At 47.6% G+C, this 24,371-nt stretch overlaps 1 protein-coding gene across 2 annotated transcripts; it reads left to right on the forward strand.

Annotated features, from left to right (window-relative positions):
- Positions 1-1,395: 1,395 nt before the first annotated feature.
- On the forward strand, positions 1,396-23,386 carry RSPH9 (radial spoke head component 9). Of its 2 annotated transcripts, none has more exons than XM_084623606.1 (5): positions 1,396-1,727; positions 2,784-2,946; positions 3,860-3,989; positions 4,978-5,124; positions 23,101-23,386. In XM_084623606.1, exons 1-5 carry the CDS (start codon positions 1,501-1,503, stop codon positions 23,214-23,216), a joined length of 783 nt encoding a protein of 260 aa, XP_084479732.1. In that variant the 5' UTR covers positions 1,396-1,500; the 3' UTR covers positions 23,217-23,386. The 2 variants fall into 2 exon arrangements, with proteins under 2 accessions (XP_084479732.1, XP_084479731.1); XM_084623605.1 differs by having other exon boundaries at positions 1,415-1,727; positions 23,120-23,386.
- The last annotated feature ends 985 nt before the right edge of the window (positions 23,387-24,371 follow it).

Raw genomic sequence — 24,371 nt, forward strand, 5'->3', positions numbered from 1 at the left:
AAACAAGAGACATACAACAGTTAGCTATCTTGCAGGTTCACAGACTTACCTTGAGGGTGTACGGCCTCCTGAGGAGATCTGACGTGTATCCATGCAGCACAACCTACTCCAACCACCTTCTTAAGAGACTGCTTGTCCCCAATTGCTCAGGGAGTGCTCCACTTTACACAGGAACAGCACACAGGGGTCTGTTTGGCCAGGCTGCCATCTCCAAACTCTCTTACAATCCTTGCTCTCTCCTCCATCACAAGGTGGAGCTACAGGAGAAGCACAGGACTGCCTCTTAAAACTGCCCTGATTACAGGTGATTACAGGTGCCTGGATTTCTCCTCTCACTGGATCTCCTGGTAGCATTCACTCCCTGTCTGTTAATGGGGGGGGGGGGGGGGGAGAGGGTGCTGAGGCTGCAGAGGGAATTCTAGTCCTGCCAGTGGAATCAAGGATTCACCCCACACAAGACAAGAGGGTGCTAGTATAGCCAGTGCTTAGGAGCCCTTGAGATAGCTACCCAAATACACATTGATCCCCTCAGGCTCTCTGAGTGCTCCCCAGCCCCTTGCCATCCTTTGGGATCTTGGACTCCTGCCCTTGCCTGAGAACCTGCCCAGGCCAGTCATGCTTGTCAGTGCTACTAAGCAGATTGGCCATTTTGTCCCTTGTGCCAGGATGACGACCCTGGTGTATCACAGAATATCAGGGTTGGAAGAGACCTCAGGAGGTCATCTAGTCCAACCTCCTGCTCAAAGCAGGACCAATCCCCAACTAAATCATCCAATTTCCCCCCCTAAATGGCCCCCTCAAAGATTGAACTCACAGCGCTGGGTTTAGCAGGCCAATGCTCAAACCAGTGAGCTATCCCTCCCCCCAGTGACAGAGGCCGTCCTCAGTGCAATTCACTGTGTGGCAATGCCCATTCCCACCCCAACGCTCTCTCGCCAAGTGGGAAGGCCGGGGCAGAGGGGTGTCAGGACTGGGTGGGACAGGCTCTAAGGGGGCTGCCCCTGGCCGAGGTGAAGGAGGGAAGCCACATTATGTCCTGTATGTGTTTCTTCAGGTCAGCTATGCTGGGGAGAAACTGGGACTGCAATTGATCTGGTGTTGCCATTGCCCAGGTGTCCTTTAGTCCCATGTGTGTTGCTGTTGCCATGTCATCATAGGTGTTGTGGTTGCCATGGCATCATGGGTCTTGCTGTTGCCATGGTGCCACCATCTGCCTCTGCACTGTTTCCATGTGACTGAATTTGATTAATTTTCAGTTTTGACCGAAAATTGAGAACTCCTCCCCCCCCCCCGTCCCGAAGTAAAGAGTTAACAAGGGAAGTTCAAATTCTGCCCGCCCGTGACCTCTGACCCCAGCACCCTGTGCCCTCCGACCTCCGAGCCGCAGCAACGGCTCGACTCCGCCCGCTTCGAGAGACGCGTTTCCATGGAGGCGGTTGCCAGGTAACGGGACGCGGCTTCCTGCGCAGCCGGCACCACCCGCCCCCCGGGAGCCCCGACATGGACGCCGGGTCGCTGACCTACGCGCTGGACCTGGTGGCCGGGGGCGGCGCGGGGCTGAGCTCGGAGAAGCGGGCGGCGCTGCGGGCCTCGCTGCTGCTGCTGCGCCGGGACTATCGCTTCGAGCAGGTCCGGTTCTGGGGCCGCATCCAAGGCATCCACGGGCCCTATTACATCGCCGAGGGGCTGGGGGGAGACCGCGCCGGGCCCAGGAGCCGCCTCTACAGGTGTGTGTGGGGGGGAGGGGCAGGAGCTGTTCATACAGGTCGGGGGGAGGCTGGATCCGGGAACAGCCCATAGAGAGGTGTTGGGAGGGCAGGCAGGGCTCAGGAACTATCCATGCAGGTGATGGGGACATGGGAGGCTGGACTCAGGAGCTGTCCATACAGGGGGGAGGGCAGACTGTCCAGGAACTATCCATATAGTCCCTGGAGGGGCACCTTCTTTCCAGGATTTGTCCATGCAGGACACAGCAACGGGTTGCGGGGTAGCCTGGGCCGAAGAGTTACTTCTGCAGCTGAGAGGGGCTGCAGGCGGGGACAAGCTGGTTTCTGTTTTTGCCTCTTATTGTGACAAGACTTTATTATGGTGTTTTATGGTGCTCATCACCATAACATCTGAGCACCCTACAAATCCTTTATGGTTTTCTCTGCACAATTTCCCTATGGGAAGGGGATTTTACAGAGAAGGAACTGAGACACAGAAAAGTATGGAAGCTTGCCTAAGAGTACGTCTACACTGTGATGAAAGACCCATGGCACAGCCATATCTGGCTTGGGTCAGTTAACTTAGACTCACGGGACTTGGGCTGTGGTGAGTCTAGGGTGACCAGATGTCCCAATTTTATAGGGACAGTCCTGATATTGGGGGCTTTTTCTTATATAGGCTCCTATTACCCCCACCCCCGTCCCAATTTTTTTACACTTGCTATCTGGTCACCCTAGGTGGGTCTTTTATTGCAGTGTAGACATACCTTTAAGTTCACACAGAGAAGTCTGTGGCAGAGCTCGGAATAGAACCCAGACCTCCTAGTTCTTTAACCACAAGACTTTTAAAAATGTCTGTGTGATGCTGGCTGTACAATGTAGTATTGAACAGCAGCTTCCATCCTTGCTTTAAGAAGGCAATCAGTTTCTATCAATGCACACCATTGAGTCTCTCTGCATGTTACCTGTTTCTCCAATGGTTCTTGCAAGGTTCCCAGTGGGCTGCATTACATCTGAAAAGGAGGGTCCCTGTGTTTCAATAAGCATTGCCCTTTGTTGTGTTTGTGTGGCTGACAGCTTGAACTGTGTGGAGTGGAGTCTTCTGCCACCAGCTACTGAGGAAATGATCACACAGACTGCAGGGCTAAAGGGCCGTTTCCAGGGGGATCCATCTTATGAGTATGATCCCACTGAGAAGAAGGGGGAAGAGAATGAGAGAATATATGAGGAGGAAGGTGGGGTAAGTACAACAGGCCATTTTCCAGACCTGTCTTCTAAGATGTCCCCTGACACAGTTGTTCCCAGCTTGAACTGAACAAACTTGAAATTGATACTTCTTCCTGGTAATAAACCTATACCGGTTCCCAGTCTGCTGCCCTTCCCAACCAGCTGTGAATGCTTTAATCATCAAGGGAGTACAAAGTGTTACACTTGCGAGGATCCCATCATTCATAACCAATACATGTTTGAGTGGGTGCCACTGAATGGGAGGAGTTGCAGAGAAGCAGGCAGTGCTAACTGGTGCCTCCAAAATATTGGGTACTGTTGCCTTAGAAGAAGAGGGATAGTAGTATTTCAGTCTCAACAGGAGCTCAACATAGCTCACATCTCCTTTAAGGAAATCCCTGTTCATATTGGGATGAACATGCATTTCCCTGATTTCTGTCTCTATGGAACAGCAGCAACTTTCATTGACCACTTCAGCCAACTTTGGAGTTATAAATGGCTTGGAAACATCCTCACTTCTTCTTTCTGTTTATATGAATTAATTGGATTAATTTCAGATATTTTAATGTAGCATTATTTAACATTGGCATCTTGTCTCATAACTGTGCCTGATACTTTATATAGAAACTGAACACACAATTGCTATTGCTTATAATCAAATGGCCAAATTCGGATCTCAGTTATGTCTGGGTTAATCCAGAGGGAAGGAATAATAGCTACTGCCCCAGTGGGTTTGACATGTCTACTCTTAACAATGTTCCATGTTATACTGTTTCACTAAGAATATGTGAGGTGTGATCATTCTCATAATCACATCAAACTCAAGATGATGACTGTATTGTGGTTCCTACATGCACCCTGAGTTTATTTCCAATAAAAGAAACAATGAAAGCTGTGATTTAATATTTGTTTATTTTTCTTTAAAGCCCATGATCAAGGAGGAAATCCGTCTTGTAGCTACGATAGATCAGATAGATAAGGCAGTGGGTATCATCCCACGGGGTGCATTTGTGAAGACCCCGCTTGGCCCTGTCCATGAAAACAGGAATTTTGAAGGTAAATCCACATAATCTATATCAGGATTCAGATGCATGTCTGTACTTTGAATACAAAAGCAGTAAGAGAGGTTTACTTTCTCCTTTTAGCTGGTATTCTGGTTCCTGGCTTGTTCCTCTCCGTTGACTTGGTGAACAGAGACTAGTGAATCCACTACTGCTGAATCCATTTTGGTTCATCTTATGGAACTGTTAACAGAGTTAACAAAATCACTTATACAGAGTGCATAATTCTGAGAGATGGGAGGAGAAGGACTCCAAATCACCAATGGATTTGATTTGGCTCTGAGTCTCTAAAGTTACTGAGCATAGAGTTTCCTTTATGCAGGGGTTCCCAAACTTGGTTCGTGGCTTGTTCAGGGTAAGCCCCTGGCAGACCGTGAGACACTTTGTTTACCTGAGCATCTGCAGGTACGGCTGCTCGGAGCTCCCAGTGGCCATGGTTCGCTGTTCCTGGCCAATGGGAGCTGCGGGAAGCTGTGGTCCGGCCCGTGCTGCTTCCCGCAGCTCCCATTGCCCAGGAACGGCGAACTGCGGCCACTGGGAGCTGCGAGCAGCCGTACCTGCGGACGCTCAGGTAAACAAAGCGCCTTGTGGTCCTCCAGGGGCTTACCCTGAACAAGCCGCGAACCAATCTTGGGAACCTCTGCCTTTATGCTATGGTCCATGGAGTGTCTAGCAGCATTTGGTAGTTGTAGGGCTAGAGGAATTCTCCCTCTGATTGCAGGGCTCACAGAGAGATTTGTCTTGTTCAGCACCCATTGCTTATCTGGGACTGAAATTTGCATTGCCTGCAAAATCTCCCCCAACACTGTGAGGTCATCCATTTCCAGCAGGTCTCTGATCTTTCTCTGGAGCCCATGGGACAAAGCTGGAGAGAGGCTGTGGTTCTGCTGTGCACTCTGGATTATGAACAAGCAGAGAGATCTTGATATAATGAGTATTTGATCAGGTATAGTGCTAATGATCTCCAACTGTTCATACTACAGGTCTGTCTCTGACTGAGGCAAAAAAGTTAAATTCCTATTTCCACTTCACTGAGCCTGTTAACCTGAAGAACAGAACACTCCTGCAAAAGGCTGACCTGGACCCATCCATTGACTTCCTGGACTCTCTGGAGCATGATATCCCAACAGGTAAACAGACTTTTTTAAGAGATTAGAGTCAAAGGATGGAAGGAAAGGGATAACCTCCTAGTGGCCTTCCAGATCCGAAGTGGACTAGGCCCAGGAGTTCTGTGGAGCTGGCATGCTCAGAAGGAGCCTTTTATCTGTAATAATGGTCTCAGTTGAGCCACATTGATTTTCAAAGGAGCTCTGTCCAGCACACAGGAATATTGTGTTTTGACCCTCGCTCAAGAAATCTTAAACATTTACAGTGCCAAGATTCTCCTGATTAAATATAAACTGCAGTAGGATTGTCACATCCTTAATAGAGGTAACTTCTCCTGACCCCTATGTCAGCACTCTCCTCTGCTAGAGCTCTGCATTCTCTTCTGATTAGGAAGGGGTCTGTAGCAGCTGGTGCCCTGCTGCGGCAGATAACACTGCTAGCGATAGAGGGTAGTTTATGGGGTTTGAAGTATTTCACACCTCCCATCCCACCCTATATTGCTCTCCTTATCTAAATGGGCTCTCATTAACTCTAAACTCATATCTTTGAGAGGCTGGGTTCAAACTTTCCTTTGATAAACTGTAGTAGAAATGCTGCAGTGTGTAATAATCTGTTACACTGGCAGGATAAAACAAACTACAAGGAGAAAGAGGGACTACATGCATGTGTATATTACAGTGTAGGTGTAGTTCAGATCCCATCAGTCTGGTGGACAGTCTTTATTTGTTTTCTTTAATGTCCCCCAGAAGATTCATTTGGCAGAATCTTTCTCTAAAAAGATGCCAGCAGGTTGGATTTATGATAATCTTCTGTCTCTGAAACTCTGGCCAGGATCTAGTTCATAGTTTAAAGGGAGAGTGAATCTTTATAAGTCCCACATGCTCTGCAGATACATTCCTTGTTGCTGTATTAGGTGGCACCTTAGAGACTAACCAATTTAACATGCACTGTAATCCTTATAAAACATTAACTGCTTCCAGTTTCTCACTCTTTATTTCTGCCTGTGTTTTGCTGGCTTGCTAAATGCTTCTGGCTGGGGCCAAGGATTCCAGTGTGGGATATTTCCTTGTCCTGATGTCAAAAGCTCTTGTTGCCCCAAAAGCCTGGATTTTGGCTTGCCATTTTATCTCCCTTCTAGAGTAGCTATCTGTGTAAGCCTCCCTTCATGGCTGGCAGAGCTGAGAAGTGCCAAGGATGTAAATAGTTTCCCAGACTTTGCCCAAATACATATATTTTGTGCTCAGACTTTCTCTGTCAAAATGTAACTTTTGAGCAGAGAATGATGACATTTCAGCTGAAATTCTGTAAGTTTCAGGAAGTACTGAGTGAGTGTAAACAGGAGTAAACTGTCATTCAACTTTATTGGGAGTGCTGCTACTTGTGCCATGATCCAGAGGTGCAGCCTGAAGAGACTGCAAGGGCTTGTCTACATGGCCCAGCAAAGCACACCAGAGGGGTGAGATCTGTCAAGTACGCTAATGTGCTGTGCACTGTGACTGCCTTGTGTTGACCTGCTGGTTCTAAAAAGTACGTAGTTTGCATTAACGTACTCCTGTTTGAAACAGAACTACATCAACGCAAACTAGGTACCTTTCAGAGTGCACCAGCTGGGTCTACATGGGGCAGTTAGAGTGAAACACATTAGAGCACCCTACAAATCAGACCCCTCTAGTGCGCTTTGCCAGTGCTGGGTAGAGAAGCCCTATGTCTGTCTCTGCATATAGGTCTCCATTGATTTGATAAGCCTATCCTCTCAAATAAAAAAAGGAACAGTGTATGTAGAGATCTGTAGTGTCCATATGTTGCACCTTCTTATTAAAGATCAGGAATATTGTGGATCACCATCCTGAACAATGCTCGAGGGCTGTAATCCCTGCTCACCCTGTGTCTTTCCCACTGGGGACAGTAATCTCTTCTTCTGAGGCTCTAGAGAGTATACCTCTTAATGTTGAGTTTCAAGACATCTTAAATGGCCTGGCATTGGCTGTACTGCTATATTTGCCCATTTGTCTCAGGTTTTTACTTACATATCTATTTCCTCTTCACAGAAGGTCAGGGTTGGAAGGGACCTCAGGAGGTCATCTAGTCTAACCCCCTGCTCAAAGCAGGACCAATCCCCAATTTTTGGCCCAGATCCCTAAATGGCCCCCTCAAGGATTGAACTCACAACCCTGGGTTTAGCAGGCCAATGCTCAAACCACTGAGCTATCCCACCTAGTTCTCTCCTACATCCATTCTTCATTGAGCTGTATTGCTTCATGTTTACAAAGCTTGGCTCCTAGATGCCTCTGAAGAAAGGTAATGAGGAGTCCTTGTGCGACAAGGACTCCTCGTTGTTTTTGCTGATACAGACTAACACGGCTACCACTCTGAAATCTGAAGAAAGGTGTTAATCTTATCCTAGTGTTGTAGCAGCAATACTGTGCTGTAGTTCAGGTTCTGTCTGGGTTTCTCTTATAGACCCTTCTCTTCTGGGGTTCATGTTCCAGCTCTTTCTGAATCCCAGGGTACAAGTTTGTAACCTGATGGTGAAACAGTTAGATTTTAACGTAATGGTTTATATGATATGCTACTTTCCTCCCTAGTGCACCATTTGGAGTTCCTTAATGTTAATGTGGGGATTATAATTCAGATTCCCAGTACAGTGTTCACACCATTATATCACACCTCTCTTGCACTGCTGTTGCTGACCCTGTTCAGTGAACACAGGTCCTTCAAGGTCAATGCTGTCAATGAAGCTGGTACCTTTCACCAGCACTCCAGAGTATCTCATTCCAAGTTGTGAGAACCCAATCTTCATGACTTGCCTATTGCTTCACTGATATGTGTTGTTGCCACCAGTTCAGGAGAGAACACCCTCTGCAGAGGTAACAAAGACGCTCGCATGCAATTCAGCTCATCATCTCTATCAACAGCAGAGTTTGTGAGGATTGAGGTCAAACCAGGAACTGACTGAAGGAGAGAGAGCTTAAATCTGGGGCACTGCTTTAAAATGTATCCAGGGGTCAGGCCTGTAGTTGTTCTGTGAAGGCCAAGAAATCCAATACAGTATAACTGCAAACAGGCCCAAGGCAAAGCTGAACAGAACTTTACTCATTCTAGAACTGAAACTATAGAGCCAATGCAGGAGGCTGTGCATCCGTAGAGCCTTCCATGCTCCACTAGAACAGAGGCAGCAAGGGCAGTGGCGGTTGGCTGAGAGCCTGAGGGCTAATTTGCATAACATAGCTGATTGCAGCTATCTTCATCTGTAATATGCAACGGCAGCCTGAAGAGACTACAGGTCCCACCATGCAACTCCTCTTCTGGTTCTTCAGGACTAGGCCATTTGTTGGTCACACCTCTGTGTTAGACATGAAGGTGGCTGCTTTGTAGAGCTCTGGTAGCTACATTTGACCACAGGCTGCATTTTAGCCAGCCCTGGGCTAGAATGTGGGGGTCAAAGAGGGGAGAGGCAAATAACACATTTAGTTAACTGTAGCTACCTGAGGTTACTGTAAATGTGAGTTGTTGCTGTCTCTTCTGGGAAGGCTGTTGTTGCAAATCTAAATGCCTTTAGTGGAGGTGATTCTCAAAGGCAGCTCCAGCCCAGGTGCAGCTGTGCACTTCCTAACAGAAGAGTTGGCCATTGTAGGACTTTGTGTGGTTCCTGCACAAATCCATCTTATGTTGCCTGTATAAATCCAGTCACATTCCCCTGCCACTGCTTAGACTATAGAGATGATTCTTATAGGATGAGCCCATCAGGATATGGGAACAAGGCAAATGTTGCTGACAGGGTCAACAAGGCATGCAGCCTCTCTAATTGCTTCCCACAGCATGCAGACCAGTCCCAAATAGGAGCTTTGAAAGTTAAAGAGACCAGCTCATGCCCTGGATGAGCATGCAGTTTGCAGAGTTTTTTCACTCTATTTAAAACTTGGAATGGGTGCTTATTAAAATGAGGGGACAGATAGCACAGGGCAGAGCCAGGCATAGTGCAGGTAGATGCTATGCAAGTTTCCTCTGCGCAAATCTACCAAAGTCCTTCAATCTTGGCTGCAACCCCTGCTGTTCCAGTCTGGGGTTCTCCTTCTCCACTCAGCTCTGCCAATGCACCTCAGTCCTGACCTACAGCAACTATGGCCATTCCTGTCCTGGACTCCTTCCACACTGCTCAGCCAACCCTCCCAACCTGAAGCATCCCTGCCTTTCCAGGGCAGGGTCTCTCTTGAGCAGAGATTGTCAAAGCTCAGAGGTGGGTAACCTCAAAATGTATTTTTGTTGCATTAAAAACTGTGATTGGGGTTAAGGTTACCCTCTTTCCCTTGATTTGAAACTAAATAAAACTCCATCCTTGCTCTGCCTACCCTCCACTTTATTGCAGACCAGGCCTTTCCCCTCCCAAGATGGAACAAAACCTGTGTTAGCTAATTAGTCAGGTTTCCATGTTTGGTTCCTCTTTGTTTCTCTGGCAGGTGCTCATGCAGCTCTCATGCCACTAGTTTATTTTCTAGAGCTTCAGATTGGTCTTCTTTATTCCATTTGAAGCCATCTGATCAGAATAAGGTACATGCTATGTGGTACTTGGCTTCCTGCTCTGCCTCAGTCAGGTACGTTGAAAAGTGGATCAGCTGAGTGGGAGCTGTATGAGTAGTACCCCCAGCCTGCATTGACCCTAAAAACCGCAAGAGCTGCTTAAAGTATGAGTTTCCATGTCTAAAAGCAGGCAAGTAACAAGTGTAATTGGAGCAGTCTTATTTTTCATTGAATGCTGAGAATTTATGATGGCTTCCAAATGGATTTCATTTATAAAATGTTTGAGAATCGCTGTAGTGGGAAAGAAGCTAGACAGATATGGGAGACTGGAAAGTTGGAGGCAGAGTGAGGTTTCTATATGAAGTCTAGGAGGTGGAAGGAAAAGCAGCTAACACCAGATTAATAAAACACACAGTGGTAAGAGCAGGGAACCAATTGCAGGGGTGCAGCAAGCAGAGTTCTATAATGGGGTCCCTTGCTGCCCTTATCTTTAGTATAAAGGTGATACCTAAGGAGACTACAAGTCCCAGCATGCTGTATTATCTATCTGTCTAGTTATATGTATATTTCCATAGCTTAGCCAGCGATGCTAATTCTCATGACTGTATTGTGAGTCTCATGATATTTGATGCTTTTCTCAAAGCCCCCACCTGTTAGAGGAAAGTGATCGTGTGAGAATCTCATCTCGCTTTTTTTAAAAAAAAGTAATTCCTGGCATTAATGATCATAAAGAAAAGTATGAAAATGTGAACCCTACAGTCTCAAAAACCAGAAAGCAAATAACAAGCCCCCATATGTATTATTTTTTTAAATCTTACAATATTTAAATGAACCTCTTGAATTTTGGAGGCCTCTTTCATGATTTCTGAGCATGTGGTGGTGATGATGCTGATAACCACCATCATGGCCGTCCCTAGGGGGTTGCGGGGCCTGTGACATAGGGACTGAGTTTCTAATCTGCCAGGGGGTGGTCCCCCTGGCTCCGCCCAGGCCCTGCCCCCACTCCACCCCTTCCCCCAAAGCCCCACCCCGCTTCTTCCCACCCCCACTCTGCTCCACCCCACCTCTTCCCCACCCAGTTCTGCTCCTTGCACCGCGCGCTCTGTGTCCTCGCTCCTCCCGCCAGCGCCTCCTGATGCCGCGAAACATTGGATCTGCAGCAGGCAGTAGGTGCTGGGAGGGCGGGGGAGGCGCTGATCCGCAGGGCCCACCGGCAGGCAGGAGGCGCTGGGGGGAGGGGGAGGTTCTGGTAGGGGGGCTCCTCCTCGCCCCTCCCACCCACCTGCCTGCCAGCCACTCGCCTCCCCATTTGTCTGCTCACCCTGCTCGCCCACCCACCTTCTGCCTCACCTCCCCGTCCTCAGGGCCCCCCAAAGCACGGGGCCTGGGGTGGTCGCCCCGATTCGCCATACCCAAGGGACAGCTCTGGCCACCATAGTATCTGATCATGCAATTCTCCATTTAGATCCAAATGGCTATGCTGCTGGAGCATTGCATGCTGGGACCTGTAATTTTTGCTGCATTAAAGGATAAGGTTCTCTGTATTAAAGGATAAGGTTGTCTGGTCCAGTCTAAGCAGAAAATTTGCTCGATTTTATGCATGGTAGGTGTAGCCTTTGAGATTCTGGCAAGACGTCAACGTTGGGCAAAGTTTGGGTATCCTGGGTACCAGCATTTCAGAAACTAGTGCTGAAACAGTTTTTCACATAGCAGGAGGCAAAGGAAAGAAGTTTGGAAAGAGAATGATGATAATTCTTAACATATCTATCGAACTTTCAGTTGACCTAATACTGTACAGATATGAACTAATAGTCACAACGAGGAAAGGAGAAATGTGTGAGCAGATTTCAACTTCATAGGCATGACTGAGAACTGAAAATTAATGGGGGCTAACTACTGATGGACAGAGACTGTGTACACAAGTGATTGGAGAGGACAGGAAGGGGCATGAGTATCTGATGTGCAAAGAAGGCTTAGGAGGAAGTGAAACAGGAGATCCTGGGGATGAGGAATACAGTTATTTTATGGCTCAACCCCAAGGAAGTAAGTTGACACTAAGAATTTGCTACTGATCACTGGATCAGCTAGAGAAGAGCTGTGAAGTTAATGGACATCAAAAAAGGCTGTGACAAAAACCAGTGGGGCAAATAAGGGTGTTCAGCTCCATATCCCTTCGCTGGAGTTCAGCAACAGGAAGCGGTAAATGCAGTGAAAGACTTGTAGAGATGGTGTAGTCTGGCTTTCCTTGCACAAAATGCAGTCTGCTAAAGATGGAGGAGTGTGGGGAAAAGAATCAGTGACACTTGACTAGTCTCTTGGTGAGAGTGAAAGGGGACCCAGTTGAGATGCAGTTCCTTGCAACCTGACCTAAACCCAACATGATCCAACTACAAGTGTTGGGTTTGTGTCAGGTCTTGTCTGAAAACAACCCAAACATCTTGGGCTCAGGTTGTCTCTGATCACCTCCTCCTGCCCAAGCGATCAGTGTGGCAGGGGCTGTGTGTCCTGCTCCGCCCAACTGCTGGCTCTGTGCTGAGCTTTCTGTTTGCTGTGGAGTGTGTGCGCCAATGAGTCGCAGTGCCTCTCACACTGCAGCACACACAGCGCAGCAAGGCAGCAATGCCAGCAGCAGTAGGGCACAAAGCTGCCACTACCAACCGCATGGGGAAGAGATAGCCAAAGACGGATCATGGGCATTGAATGTGGGGTGTGGGGAAGCACCCATCGGGCCTAGCCACTGCTGTCTCAGCACATGGGGGGATGAACTGAGATAAGACTCCCTGTGGTTTAACTGCAGAACATTATATTAGAGAGTGGTTTTTGAGGAGGCACCCTGCTGGCTCTATATAGGCAGGATGGACCAAGATGGGGCTCCTTGGCCTCTTTCTATTTCAAGATTCACCAGGGGGATGGGGAGAAGGAGATTACTTAATGGAATCCACATAAACAGAAACTCTTCTAGCTCCTTTCCAAAGTAAGTGTTGGGGGAGCTGGCAGCTACTCGTCCCCAGGCACCACCGCTTCACAAGGAAGTGTTGCTGCCCCATAGTATTCCTGATGCAGCACTGCATATGAAGTGGTTTGTGACCACCACTTGGCCCCATGCTTGTGCGTTACCCTATCCTTAAACTCTCCTGACAATAGCCTGGTGAAATCAGGGATGTAATTGCCTCTGAACTTGGCTTGCACACACTTTATCTGCACACTGAAAGCCAGAATTTAATGGGCTTTGCACACGGAGGAACTGCATTCTTGAGCAGGAGATAGAGCCTCTCTGTGCGTTTGCTTCGGCCACGCTCATAACATCATTTTGGTGGTGGTTTCATGGCGGCCTGGAAAGCCCCAGGTGCTGGGAGTGACAGAGCCAAGAGACATGAACCTGCTTTATCTCCAGGCATTAACACAGCTAATTAACTCCCTTTCAAAGGCCCCCCTGGGGTGATTAATCCCTATCAGCCTCCATCTCCAGCCATTCAAAGAGTCTGTGTCTGCTGAGGCATTTACGGCCCCCAGCTAGCCTGCAGAGTGCAAGACAGCCTGTTATCGGGGCTCTAAGACAAATAGCTGCCTATCTCCCCAGTGGCCTTGCAAAATCCAGGAAAGTGCTATGCTGTGCTGGCCACCTACTTTCACCCAGCCTCCCTTCTCTGCTAACGTTTCACAGATGTGACCTGAGCCCACCCCTTTCATTGCTTAACAATAAGCAGCACCACCCTAGCTCTGTGAAAGCTGAGTGAGAGCACTTTACTTTTCAGCCTGCCAAGAGCCACACAGGGACAAGGCTTTTCAAGCTGCTTCACTGAAATCCAAACTAAAAGGCCCATAATGAATGAGGGGGCAGTGCTAGAAAGAAAAGGATGCTTTAAAGCAGGAGTGGCCAAAGTATGGCCCAAGTTCTCCAATGCGGCCCATAGCCATCCTTATCCCCAGAACAGAAGGGCGATCCTTGGAGACTATGTCTGACAGCCTGAGATAGTGCAGCCCATGGGGATACTTGCCAGTTAGAAGGCTATTTTGGTTAGGGTGACCAGATAGCAAGTGTAAAAAATCAGGATGGGGGTGGGGGGTACATCTACATAAGAAAAAGCCCCCAAAATCGGGACTGTCCCTATAAAATCGGGACATCTGTACACCCTAATTTTGGTAAACAAGCAATAACATGACGACATTGGTCAGTACAGCTGATGAGTGTGCCCAGAACTTTTGGGAGCCTCCAGAGCTGGGAATCAGACCCAAACAGCCGGAGCAGTGGGTTACAGGACTTGACCAAGGCACTACTGTACCTGTACTGGCTGTACTGTACCTGGTTTCCTGTTTCCTCTGTTTAACAAAAATCAAGCATACATGGGGTAAACTGCTATACCTCACGTCTTCCAGCAGGGGACAGTATGGCATCAGTATCAGTGCTGAGTACATTATAAAAGGAAACCATTGAAAAGTAAGGTTTCAGAGTAGCAGTCGTGTTAGCTATATCTGCAAAAAGAAAAGGAGTACTTGTGGTACCTTAGAGACTAACAAATTTACTTGAGCATAAGCTTTTGTGAGCTACAGCTAGCTCACGAAAGCTTATGCTCAAATAAATGTGTTAGTCTCTGAGGTGCCACAAGTACTCCTTTTCTTTTATCAAAAAGTAAAATGAGCAAGTCTAGTATTGAAGAGAGCTTCAGACTTTTTGTGAAGAAGATGAGGACAGAGAGACCAGACTGCGTCTGATATATTGACCTGTCAGAGAAGAGCTTTATCTGTCCCCCTTCAGATTAGACAACTTCCAAGAAGGGCTGTTGGGATTTTGCACTAGTGTACAAGTGTGCACATGTGAGTGAGAGCATGCATATGTTCAGTTCCTCCATAATTTTCCCCTTCAAAGGCTCCACATCAGCCCTACCCATCCTTCTTGCCAAGTGGAGAGGAGTCTGGAGTCGCTTCAGACTTGTCAGTGCCACTCCCAAGGGAGCTGCTCAAGAGTGACACAAGATGTTCCCTCTTCCTGGAGCTGGGCACTGCCAGCTGAGGAGTTCCGGACTGGACTGGAATCCCTCATGTGGCAGAGCAGCAGGAGAACTCCAGAGGCAGCTAGCATTACAGTTTTGGACTTGCTGTCCACAGTCTGCTCTGATTTCTGGAATGATGTCTGTTTTCCTTGGGCTTGGGTTCTATGCATAAAGCAGTGTATTTACTATCTTTGGGTCCCAACTCTACATCACTTCAGGGGGCTTGTTTAGCCAAAGGCCTTGGCTGAGTTTATACTGGAGCAGGATTGTCCATCAACCTTTGGGCTGTGGTGGAGGCTTTCACCGTCCCAATTGCTACAAGGCGATGACGAAGCCAGAGACAAAGAGTCTTTGCAGCAACTTTCCAGGGATTGTATTTAAAGTTCTTTCTTCCTCAAAAAAAAAAAAAAAAAAAAAAAAAAATCCCCACTCAGTCTCCATTTTGGTTCCTGGTCTCTTGTTCATTCCACTTTTGCTAATGCCTTTTTTGTTGACCTGACAGGAAATGCAGGAATAGCCTCTTAGATAGAACCATGTGTTCTGGTTTATTGCCACATAAATCAGTAGCGGAATAAACCTTATTCTGGGGAATGATGAGACATTATATGAAGGTGAAGCGCTAGGGCAGTAACAGTGTTACTGGACGTTAGAGAAAGCTTAACCAAGACAGCTTTTGCGAGGAACAATCTGCATCTGATGTGGCTTCACATGAGATGTGGCACACTGTGCCTGCTCCCAGGTTGGCATTGACGTCAGCTGCATTTATATTGTCTCCTAGCTATTTATTATTTTAATGGCCGCTCAGGGTAGCAGAGCTGTGCTGCATGCCCCGCAGACTGCTCGTGCACAGTTAAATTCTCTCTTCCCATCCCTGACCTATGGAATTATCGTTCATTAGTTTGACTTCCCCGCAGTTCCCATCATAGGTGACTGTTAATGCCACAGATTACGGAAGAATAGCTGAAGATTTATTGTGCAAAAATAATCTGGAAGCAATGGGACATATCTTCCCCCTCTGGGGCACGATGCAGAAGGGATGGAAGGAACAGAAATCCTACTTCTTTGGCTATAGAACTTGTGGAAGAAGGGGAGTCAACATGACACTGACCTGTCCCTTCATACCCTAGAAACGCTTCTGTACAAACATCATGTGGGTTGGGGCTTTGAGGGTTTACGGGATATGTGGCTGCCTGGAGAGTGGAGAAGTTTAGGGACGTCACCTTGTGACACAATTCCCTGTGAAAATGGCAAACCTACAGGGAAATTCCCACTAAAGTTAATGCAGAGTCTGTTAGCATGAAAACTCCCAGATTCTGACCCATGACCTCTATTCCTACTAGGAAGGGGAGGGAATAGTCTGGGTGTGCGAGTTGGGATGGGGGGGGGGGGAACTCCTGAGCTCCTCTTCTAGTCCTGCTAACTGGATGAGTTGGGAGCTGTGTGAGTGGCTGCCTCTGTGTAACTCTTCCCATCCTACGGGTTTTTCCACAGAGCTGTGAATGGGATATGCAGCGAGTGCACTGAGTCTGGATCACAGTTTGTGCTGGTGTGTGCTAACACAGAAGCCAACACACAGTCCCTTACTGTAGGATAATTTCCAACATTTGCCCCTAATCCATCCCCTACGTGTCATAACTACATCCTAACAGTGGCCAACACTTTTTGATCAAGTGAGGTAGAGACTTACAAGGCAGCCATAATCTCCTCTGAGTCAGACAAATATTCTCCGTTGGTTAAGAAAGAGACAGTGACCGAAAATTCTGAGGGGAAGAAGGATCCTAAGGCTGAAACAAAGCTGCCCATTGAGCCTTTTCATCGAACTGTTAATCTTTCTTTCAAAAACGTCACATTTGTTCAGTAACAAAAGCTTAAAAGAAGCTGAATTGAGCCTGAAAACCAGCAGCAAGATTTAGAGGAAGCGTCTTTCATTCAGAGCAAGGAGGGGTGAGAGACTCCTTCTTTTTCTTGCCTGTAACCAATGGGATCACAGGAATCCACGAAGGTGACGGATTAATGCAGGGGCTCCCCAGGTAGATGCTACGTGACTTCTGGCACGCTCCAAAAACGTTTCCACAGCGACCAGCTGAGCAAGAAATATGGAGTGTGACGGAATCCAACGGAAGCCTGCACTTGAGGAGGAGGGTGCTTTGCAACTCTAAGAGATTCCTAAACCCACCATACAGGGCCCACGATGAAGTGACGGGTTGTAGTAATCAAAATCACAGCAGCTAGGAAGAGACTGGCATTGTAAACATCCTACCCCCTCAGCTTTAGTTCTGCTGTTTCCCAGTGCAAGGCTCCATTCCAGATCCCTGTTCCTGAGCCTTTCTGTGCAAAGTCTGCATCCTTCTCTTTGGCAGAAATTCAGCTAGTGGGGGAATTTTAGCCCCTTCCTGAAGATCAGATGGTGTTAGACCAGTAGGTCTAGCTGGGCTGGGTGTGAATCTCACAGGCACCTGAGCAATGTGATTCTGGGAAGCAGGGGCTCCTCCTTGCCATAAGAAAGCAGATACCTTGTTTTTAACTGAAATGCTTTATCTTTTGTAATAAAAAATAGTTCACAATAGGAGAGAAAAATGTAGAGAGAAGGCCGTGAAGTTAAAACTTTTCCCCTAGAACTTTTGGGTGTAATTGCATTTAGGTAACAGGGATGTTGCAGGCATTAGGAATAGGCAAGAACCCTTTTTGGTAACATTCTACTCTTTGTAGGCTCCGCTTTCCTGCCTCTGGTGGGTTTTTTAATACCATTGAACCTCTGGCCAGGCTGTGTTTTAGTTTAGTTTTTATTAAGAAATTCAAACAGGGAATTTTAAATGTTTGACTATAGCTGAACATGTGGGATGCAGGTGGCACGTTGGGCAAGTGGGAGAGATTCAGCTTGCAGCCGGTGAGTGGCATGATGGGGCTAAGCCCCACAGGGAGTAGTAAGGATTTGCTCTACAAAGCTAGTGTGCAATGTGAGAATGCTCGTGGGCATAGAATTCCACCAAGAGCTAGAGTGGGGAGCCCTTTCCTTTCCTTATGGCCCACTCCTTTGCAGTTAGCGACAGTGAAGTAGGAGTGTGAAACTCTCCCCAGTGTAGGTTTTTTGTCACTAGTAGAAGTGGAAGCTAAGGGTGATGTAGGTGTGGGTGATGCACTATCAGAGCTAAATGCTTGTGGCTATGAAGGATGTGCGGTTGCTTTAGAAAGGGAACCTGGCCATGCTGTCATGTGTATGGATATTAACATTTGTGTTGTTGACCATGTCCTCAGTTTTTCCCCCAGAAGTGGCAGAATTGCAGTGGTGTAAGGTCGTCTTATGTATGATGTTAGTGGTGAATGCAGCCATGCTGTTCCCTCTCTAGCCATAGGACCTTTCCTCCTTTTAAGAGGAGCTGGTGCTGTCACTTCTATTACCCTGTAGGGACCTTTTAGGACATGACGCCTCTGTATCAGAGTCGCGTTCCGTATAAAGCTGCCTTTTCTCAGCATCACCCCCAAATGAGGAGCACTGAACCACTTCCAAAGTAGCTGTGCAATTGGAGGTTAGCTTGAAAGTGGCCCATACACTGAGGGAAGCTCTTCTGCAAACAGCATTGTTTAAAAAGCCTCTCCCACTACAGTTACCCTTGCATACTCCCTGTTGCTCTGTGAACAAGGTTCAGCCCAGAGCTGAGACAGACACGGAGGATGAGACAGGGATTTCTATCTGTGATCGGAAAGTAAGAAGCTGAGAGGGAGGTTGACTTTTGAAATGCAGCCCAGGTATCCTGGCAGCTCTCAAAGGGCCATAAAAGAGGCAGTGGTTTAACACTGGTTGGTTGAGCTTCAAAACATTTTATTGTTTGGAAAGATGTAAGGAACTCCTCAACATTCCTGCCTGTGTTTGGAGGGGCGGAGGCTGTAGTCTGCTCCAAAGAGGGAATAGGAAGCTCCAGATCTTCATCCAGAGGATATTTTTCCCATGCTCTTTCCTCCCACACAGCAGCGCCCTCCCTTCCCTTCTGGAGCTGCGACAGGCAATAGTTTCAGCACACAGACAGCGCTTGACTTATTTACCTTTGGCGGATGCAACTTAAAATGTAAATTGTCCTTTTTTCCCCCCTTCATTTTAAAGAACAGAAACTTAAACTAAGCAGCATTATTGTGGGAAGCTTCTGCCACAAGCTCAGTGATTCTCCAGGCCCCTGCTTCTTGGGGAACCACTGCCTAGTTACTACCAAACTGTGGAGTCAACCCCAGGTGAGGTTTAGTTACAGCACAGGCCACATCTGACACAGAACTGGGGCTTACAAACAGTAGTACTTAATGCTGGTAAAAGCCACTTCTTACTATTAATTCTTACTATTAATTCTATTTACATTTCCCCTGCAGTACAAATGATTTTTGTATTTCCCTAGTACCCTCCATCTGAGAACCTGATAAAAGCACTTATCAGACTAATGAATTAAACCTCAATCTTCCCATGAGGTAGGCTTTAGCTCTATTTTACAGAGAAGGAAACTGAATGAAGTACTGAGTGGAATAACTCACATAGGCTCGTGCTGAGTCAGTGGCAGGAATAGAACCTAGGAGTTCTACCTCTTTCTTCATCTTATACTTTAACACAAGACCAGCCTTCCTCCCAGATGTGACCTCAGTGGAGGTTCGGTTCACAGCACTAGGAAGGACCCCAGCATGGTGTGAATGAAGCATTTAATTTTCTTAATTCTTGGGAGCTGTTGTAATACCTTCTCTCAAAGGGGAAAGAAAGGGATATTCTTCCCCTTCGACTGCTCTCTGATCGTGCTCAGATGCTGGTGATTGACTTCTAAAAGAGCAGGCTTAGGGTGATCTATGACACGCTTATTTGGAAAACTCCTGCATGAAAAGGTGGGTTTTGCACTGTTGTATCAAGATGGTGAGATGTGAGCTCAGCCTGCTCTCTGGTGAATGAGAGCTCCATAGTTACAAATCCTCCACGGAGAACACTCCAGCCCCGTGCTTTCTGAGTTCAAACCTGCTCTCTCTCACCGGAAGCATCCTTTTTTGAGTGCATCTCACACAGTGGGCTATGGAAAGTCAGGCTCTAAGATAGCAGAGCCCCAAATCCACTTAAAGCTAAGGACAAAGACGTCAATATGATCTGAAATTTGATTAGCAGGTAGGGTAGAGCGCAGAGCTCTGTTTTGATGTCATCTCCTCAAAAGGCAGACAGCCACACAGTTGACCAGTTTCAGTTTCTGAATGGGCCTTTAGCATCAGTCCCAAGTAGAGAGCATTTCAGAAATCCAGTCGGGAGGAGATAGATGCATAATGCACTGGCTTGGGCTGTATAAGGGTGGAATGGCTACAGCTGTCTGGCCATCAGAAGATGAAAGAAAGCATTTCTGGCCACAGCTATTCTGGCATTTAAAATACATAACAATGGTAAGCCTGCTCACCACTTTGTGCATGGGTGAAGAGATAATTTTAGTGGATGGTGAGACCATAGTTCCAGGAAATGCATCCTCCCACCAACCAACATCTCCTCTGTCTCGTTAGGCTTGATCTCGAGTCATCTACTTTTTGTCCTGAGCCGCATTTCACAGGGGTCTGAATCATTAGGAGCACTGCATTGTCTGCATTTGTCAAGGCGTAGGCAAAGTGGGGGGATCAGCTGCACAGTGGTGAGATGGAAGAGTACAGCATCTCAATTCTTTCAGTGGCCACACAGACATGAAATAACAAGACTGAGTCCTGTAAGCTGCCCATCACAGCCCTCAGGGATCTAGCAGAAAGAAGTGAACCAAGCCACCCATTAGGTACAGACTGGGGCTTTTTGCTTGTTCTGGAAGCAGCAAAAATTGATAAGACTCTCAGTCTAGCTGACCTATGGGCCAGTAGGAGCCTGACAGTTCCAGCTGCTGTCTTTCTGATTTGGGCCTGATGCTTTATAGCTGCTTCTTGTTTGGATCGGGGAGATTTACCAGTAGCCCTTCTCCCCATGCATTTTACCTCTCTCTAGCCCAGGGGTGGGCAAACTCTTTGGCCTGAGGGCCACATCGGGGTTCCGAAACTCTATGGAGGGCTAGGTAGGGAAGGCTGTACCTCCCCAAACAGCTTGACCCTGCCCCCTCCCACTTCCTGCCCCGACTGCCCCGCTCAGAACCCCTGACCCATCCAACCCCCCCTGCTCCTTGTCCCCTGACCGCCCCCTCCCAGGATCCCCCACCCCTAACTGCCCCCCTGGGACCCTACCCCCTATCTAACCCCTCTGCTCCCTGTCCCCTGGCTGCCCCGACCCCTATCCACACCCCCACCCCCTGACAGGCCCCCTGGGACTCCCACACCTATCCAACTGCCCCCTGTACCCTGACTTCCCCCTGGGATGCTGGTGGCACGGCAAACTGAGGCTGCAGGGAAGGAGGAACAGCAGGGGAGGGGCCAGGGGCTAGCCTCCCCAGCCGGGAGCTCAAGGGCCAGGCAGTACAGTCCCATGGGCCGTAGTTTGCCCATCTCTGCTCTAGCCATTGCAGATTTGGTGTCGCAACCCATGTTTTCTTCTCCAGGCAGTTCCTGGCCCCTAGCGCTGAATCCTAGTTAACACTCCTGCCACCTCCTCTCTGGTGGGTTGTTTCCAGAATGTCCTGTCAAGTATAAAACAAATAGCAGCTCAGAGCTTCTCACTTCCAGGAGAAACTGCATTTTCACACTGGCTCCTAACCTTCTCAGCAAAGCCAAAGCACAATTAACACTGAAACTAATCCCCACTCTAAAGGTGGAGCCAAGAAAGGCTCAGGAAAATTAACCTTTTCTATAAATCACTCAGCGCTTGGAGGCAGCTCTGAAAAGTGTCCCTGCCTTTCACTTTTCTCTTCTTTCCTCTCACTCAGGACCTACAACAGGGCAAATCTTCCATCTTGGAGCTGGAAATCTTTTCTCTGTCTTCATGCAGCATTCTGGGAAAAGAGTCTAGCTCCTGACCAGTTGCGGATTCCTGTTCCCAAGGCTGCTAGAAGCTTGGATCCAAGGATTGAGATGAGCAGAGCAAATTGCTCCAGGGCTTAGTACTCCACTCCAAGTTAGCCTCCTGAGATCAGCTATATAGCTAGCTCAGGTACCATATAATAATAGCAGAATGCCATTGCTGCTTTAGTTAAGGTTGAGAACTGCTTTCTGTTTAAAGGTCGACTCAGCTGGATTGCCTTGAAATCTGATGTGCTTCATGGAGACGAGGGGTAGAGTCAGTTATCCAAATTTGGGGTCAGTTGTGTAAGAGGTTCTCAAGAAATAGCCCACTGGAGAGAAAAAAGAAGACGCTATTTTTAAAGTTGACAGAGTCTACCAACTTTTTTGTGTGCAGACATAGGATCAAACCATGCCTGTGATCATGGCCAAAATGGTGTCAATCACTCATCGTTTACCCCGACTAGTGCAAGGCACCCACTAAGCCCTTTGCAGGAACACAACTGAAAACAGTATTTGAAAGAGAGTTTGGCATCTAGATACGCACATACTTAACACTCGTGAGCCAAACAGATTACACTTTGAAGACAGACAGCCCAAGACAGTTGCTAGCCCGCCGTAGCTCATCAGACCTGTGTGACTCAAGGGGACATCAAACTTGAACAACACTGAGGCACTGTAAATTCAAATCTGACACTTGCCAGAAATCTGGGGGGAGGGGTGGAGGGGGAGGAGGAATAGGCATTGCTACAATCTGCCTCTGTCAAAGGTTTTTTTTTTTAGTTTGGGGAAATGTAATCTGCATACAGCAGAAAACTCAGAAGGCATTCAAATTATTTTTGAAAAGAAAATAAATGACAGGTGAATGTTTGGGGGAGGAAGGGAGGGAGGGGAGGCTGCAGAAACAGAAGAGGAAAATGGGAATGAGTGGGAGGGGAGGGGAGAGGGGTTGAGGTGCTCAGGTCATGGGGGAGGTAAGTATTGGGAGGGCTGCTACAGAGGTGCATGTTATGGGTTTAAAGTTGCATAGCTGTGTACCTTACCTCTGTATTTCCTGGTTTTCAGAACTTTACATTCTGGAAGGACACAAAATACCAGCATGCAACCTTAACTCTGCATTAACCATTTTTTTTTTTTTTTTGGGTCAGTGGGTACACAGACCAAGCAGGCTACAGAGCCCCACGTTAGAATATCTGCTGCCTCCCTTAGCAAATAGAGCCAATAACAGAATCTGCTGACTCTTAGGCTCAGATCACACACCGGTACCTCTCATCACACCATAGCTGTGGGAAAATGCTGAGTGAAACTAGAGGGGAGTGCCTGGAAATAGAAAGGCAGCCTGGAGTGCTAGGGTGAGTGGTGTGGAAGGGTTCAGAATTCTTTGTCCTCCTGGTATGGCAGATCCTTTGATATCCCCAACACCCATAAGGTAGCAGAGTCCCCGCTGTGCTAGCTCAGCCTTGTGTACCATTTAATTCACCTCCCTGTGCTAGCCAGGCAGCAACCCATTGGGATCACTCCTTGATCTTAGCACATATCACTGCAGGAAGGGTGTCTTGCATTTGTGCTGACTCTCAGCAGCCACATTGTTGTTATGTAGGATCCTGGAGCATCCAGCTGGAGAGGGGAGGCAGCCTGGTGGTTCTGAGGAGCTTGCTGTGGCCAGGACTGACATTCTACCACACCCCCATGACTAAACAATATGGCTATATCTACCTTGGCACAGGTGAGAAGAACATAGACCTGCCCTTCATGCTGTGAATTGCCCACCCAAGCTGAGAATTCAAGGGAAGAGGTGTCACATTTAGATTTTATACTTGGGGATTTGCAGTTATTGTTTGTTCTAATAAACCTGTGTGAAATCCTTGCACCTGTCAGCAGTTTTCTGTGCCCCAAAAAGAGTCCTGAGGATTTCCCTAATGCCTCACTGTGTGTATTCTTAAACCTAGGCCCCGTTTGAGTGCTCAGGCATTGTGTGCCAGATCTTATTCCTAGGCAGCGTGAGCGAAGGTTGATTGTAGCATGTGAACATAAATAGAAAATAAGGCTTCTGTCTCAGTATCAGAAGGAAAAGCTGCTGCATTCTAGGTCTTGCCTACACTCAGGGCTCCACACTCCACCTTGTGCTCGGTGTGGGTGTTGAGGAGAGAAGGGGGTCTCTTTTGTTAAAAGTAGAGGTCCACCCTGCTCACTGCTGGCAGAAGTGAAAGACCCAACTGTACAAGAGTCAGTCTGTTGCGCTGGTAAATACTGTGCTCTCAGGTTCTGCCATTCAGGGTCCACATGGCGTACCACTGCACTTGTCTCACCCAGTCATTCTCCCACTATCACATTGATGGCTGATTTGGGTTACCCGCCATAGAAAAGATGCCATGGAAGTGTGTTTATTCTAGACACAATGTGAGTAGCGATCGTTCAAAGAGAGCGGAAAGGGACAGAATATGGTGATAGAGCTCCTAGCCTCCATTTTCTGAGAGGCTCAGCTAGAGATTTTACCTAAGGATTCAACACACTTAGAGTCAACACTTACATCTTCCCTAAAGCCAAGGATCCAGGCATCTTGCACTCCGCCTGGCCTGAATCTAGAGCTTCCTTTTCACAGACTCAAGCCCAAAAGGATCATTTTGGTCATCTAGTCTGACCCCTACACAACACAGGTCATTGACTCTCCCTCACTTCTCTTGTCCATGGTGGTAGATGGTAACAGACGGTCCTGCCTAAGCTAACACAGCACTCACCAGCACAACAGAAGATAATAAAAAAGGGCTACACAGCCTGGCGCCTCAGAGGTATGTTGGATAGAGGGAGACATAGCAGCAATGAACCCTAGTAAATTTAATCTTGCTTTTGCA

This window comes from Lepidochelys olivacea, assembly GCF_965140295.1.
Source record: "Lepidochelys olivacea isolate rLepOli2 genome assembly, chromosome: 3".
Lineage (NCBI taxonomy): Eukaryota > Metazoa > Chordata > Testudines > Cheloniidae > Lepidochelys > Lepidochelys olivacea.